A 3,633-nucleotide genomic window follows, 5' to 3' on the forward strand; every position below is an offset into this window, starting at 1 on the left:
TAGCGCATGCCTGTAATTCTGGCTACTCGGAAGGCTGAGGAGGAAGGATCGCCGGAGCCCGGCAGGTCGAGGCTGCGGTAGCTGGAAGCGGCCACTGCACTCCAGTCTGGGTGACAGAGTGAGACTCCAACTCAAAAAAAAACAACAACAATTTTATGGGTAGAATCTGAAACCTCAGGACGCACTGATGTTACTTAAGGGGTCAGGAAGAAAGCACCAGCCATTTCCTGGAGACAAGCAGATTTCTGTGGGCCTTAGAGATGCCCGTCCAACAGGAAGCACATGGCACAGTGATGTGCACCACCATGACGATGATGAGGCCTCCACTCCCTGCCTCAGGAGTGGTCCCATCCTGTCTCCCCACCCACGTCAGGTGCCTTCGCCCCTGGCCTGGTCTCCCTCCAAGGCTCGGGAGGCTATTGTGCCTGTCTGCCGACCGTGGCGTGCTGCGTGGGGACTCACGTTCATGAACTTCTCATACTGGAGCGCCGACTCCATGGTGCTGCTGGCGTAGTCCAGGGTGTCCTTCCACGCGTGCAGGAGGAAAGCCAGGCGCAACTGCCGCGCTGTGGGGGCACAGTGGCACCCAGACCTCAGCGCTCCAGCCCCTGCGTGCCAGATAGGGTGTGAGACATGGGGCATCGCGCCGGGGCTCACCTGAGTGCTTCCTCAAGGCATCCTTGATGGTGACGAAGTTCTTCAGTGACTTGGACATCTTGCAGCCCGCGATGGTCAGGTGGCCCGTGTGGAGGAAGTACCGGACCCAGCAGTCATTTTCAAAGTAGGCCTGCGTGGAGAGAGATGGTGGCCACAGCCGTGGACTCCCAGGGTCTCCCTGCCTGGGGCTCAGGGGGGCTGCCGTGTCGTCCGCGGGAGGGGCTGCATTTTCTGGGTGGGGCAAGGGGGTTTGGAAGGACGGCCCTGAGCTAGCAAGACAGTAGGTAACCCTGATGCCACCAAAGGCCAGGCCGTTCACATGGTATGCCAACCACAAGACGAGGGCTCGAATCCCACCCGCAACCCCGACAAATGGGTCCGAGCGGAAAAGGCCTCCTGAGGGCCCAGCTGACTTTCCCACGTGGTGGTAGGGATGCCATGCCCGTCCAGCTGCAAAGGTGGCCCGTCCTCACCTACCTCTGACTGCGCCAGTTCGTTGTCGTGGTGGGGGAACCGGAGGTCAAAGCCGCCTCCGTGGATGTCCATTGAGGCCCCCAGGAGGGTGCCCGCCATGGCTGAGCACTCGATATGCCAGCCCGGACGGCCCTGGTGAGAGCCCAACAGTCACTGACTGACCAGCCCTCCGCCACCGGGTCTTTATTCGCTCAAGTTAACGGTCCTTAGCCCCTCTGACATTAATTGTGACAAGCATTAAGTCTCACACATGAAAAAGACAAAGGGTGGACCCTTTTTGGGGGGAGGAGTCAGAATCTCACCCTGTCGCCCAGGCAGGAGTGCAGTGGCATGATCACAGCTCACAGCAGCCTCAACCTCCTGGGTTTGAGCAATCCTCCTGTCTTGCCTCCCAAAATGCTAGGATTACAGGCATAAGCCACCACGCCCAGCTGATAGCCTTCTTTCATAAAGTTCAAAGCCAGTGTCGTGTGAGCTGCAGCTTTGCAGAAGCTTGTGAATTACTTCCAGAACCCCAGCACTGGAAAGTCATAGATGGCCACGTCCCTCCCCGGGCACCTCACCACAGGGACTGTTTTCATGGAGAACATCAGAGGGCATCTCCCCAAACTCAGAAGACTCGACCCAATCACAGAGCACCTGAGCACAGAGGCCTCCAAGTCCAGAAAACACAAGTCCCAGGGAGGAAGTGACTTGTCCAGAGACCCAGCACCTGGGGACCAGTGACACCTTCCCGCCCCTGAGCCCCACACCTCCTGGGCTGCCCACTCACCTTTCCCCATGGGCACGGCCAGGATGGCTCTCCTGGCTTGGAGGCCTTCCACAGGGCGAAGTCACTAGGCGAGCGCTTCTCACTCAGGCGGTCCACAGAGACACTGAGGTCACCTGTGAGCACAAGGGAGGCAGGGCGGGTCACCCAGCAGCACCTGGACCATGAGTCTAGCCTGAGGCCACCTGGGGTCTAACTGCCAGGCTCTCTCGCCAATTCTTGCTTATTTACTGGCTCTAGCATGTTATTTTTATTTTTTTTTTTTTGAGTCGGAGTCTCATTCTGCTACCCGGGCTGGAGTGCAGTGGCACGCTCACAGCCACCACAGCCTCGATCCTTCTGCCTCAGCCAGAACCCCCGGCGTGCACCACCACGCCCAGCTAATTTTTTAATTTATTGTAGAGACAAGGTCTCGCAATATTGCTCAGGCTGGTCTTGAACCCCTGAGCTCAGGCAATCCTCTTGCCTCTGCCTCCCAAAATGCTGGGATGACAGGCACGAGCCACAGCATCCAGCCTCCCAACACATCTTCAAGTTTACTGCAGAGGCCAGGTCATGTGCTGACCAGCGTCTACACCGGTACAACACTGTATATGAGCTCTGAAGTCACCAGTCACACACCAGCGACAAGCAGAGCCCACGGGCCTGATGCCGGAGCTGGAGTCCCCTCAAGACACTCGCCTTCCCACTGCCCTTCACAGCCTGCCAGCATCTAGAAGCATGGAGGTGCTCTGGGCTCAAGTTAGGAGGGGACGTGGCAGGGGGGCTCACTGGGCACAGCTCAGGGTGGCTTAAGCAAGGGGTCACCTCGTCCATAGCCTGCCCGACTGTCAGTTGATGGGATCCTGGCATAAGAACCAGGCTAAGCTGCCATGTGTGGCTTCACGGACCTGGAGGTGGTGCCACAGAAGGGGACACTTCCCATCCTCCATACTTGTAAGGGGACACAGGGAAGATGGTGAGGGAACGGCAGGAAGAACATGAGCTGGGGAGCACCACTCTTGGCTAAGCTCCACTTCCTGGACGCTGCCAGGGCCCACGTGGCCAATGAGACGAGCTGTCCATGCCTCATGGAGGGCGTGGTTCTTGGTGGATTCCGAGCCCAACTCGGTGACACTCAGCCAACGGACACAGGGGTATGAGATGGTTACTGTCGCCAGAAAAGGAACGCACTGTCCCCGCAGGAAACCTGCACTGCAAATGTGGGACCGAGTAGAGATGCCAGTGGCCGGGATCTGGACACCTGCGGTCAGGGTACCCTCTCATGCAGAACACCCGCCACCCAGGGAGTGGCGCTCTGGGGTCCTGCCTGGCCCCGCGTTCTCGGTGGTGCCCGGTCTAAGGGCTGCCTTTCCCTGGGCGCCGTTGCCCCCTCACGGAGAACGAGAGGGTCCTAGCTCAGCTGGCCCGCCCGGTGGACACTGCAAAAGCCATGTGACCTCTGCTGTGACAGATTCCCCTTCCAGGGGACTCAGCAGGCAAGAGACCCAAGTTGCCCTGAGAAGCGAGTCCAGAGCGCAAGCACTGCTAAGGGTGTTGTAAACACAACAACGTTACGATTACAAAACATGCGCTCCATGTGAATCCCTAGGGAGTAAAAGAATAACACTAGGAAAAGCTTTGCCATGATTTTTTTTTTTTGAGTTGGAGTCTCACTCTGTCGCCCGGACTGGAGTGCAGTGACACGCTCCCGGCCACCGCAGCCTCGACCTGCTGGGGTCCGGCGATCCTGC

The 3,633-nt window shown here is 58.4% G+C and overlaps 1 protein-coding gene across 1 annotated transcript in view; it reads right to left on the minus strand.

The window, feature by feature from the left end:
• Positions 1–3,633, minus strand: part of CARS (cysteinyl-tRNA synthetase) — a 48,722-nt gene that overhangs the window by 14,233 nt on the left and 30,856 nt on the right. Inside the window, exons 10-13 of the mRNA XM_008050968.2 lie at positions 1,904–2,016; positions 1,135–1,263; positions 658–787; positions 463–566 (exon numbers count right to left, since the gene is read on the minus strand). Of these exons, the coding sequence (XP_008049159.1) occupies positions 463–566; positions 658–787; positions 1,135–1,263; positions 1,904–2,016 (476 nt within the window). The remainder of the gene's footprint in view (positions 1–462; positions 567–657; positions 788–1,134; positions 1,264–1,903; positions 2,017–3,633) is intronic.

The sequence above is a fragment of the Carlito syrichta genome, unplaced genomic scaffold (assembly GCF_000164805.1).
Source record: "Carlito syrichta isolate Samal-C Ts95f unplaced genomic scaffold, Tarsius_syrichta-2.0.1 Scaffold154673, whole genome shotgun sequence".
In the NCBI taxonomy this organism is placed as follows: domain Eukaryota; kingdom Metazoa; phylum Chordata; class Mammalia; order Primates; family Tarsiidae; genus Carlito; species Carlito syrichta.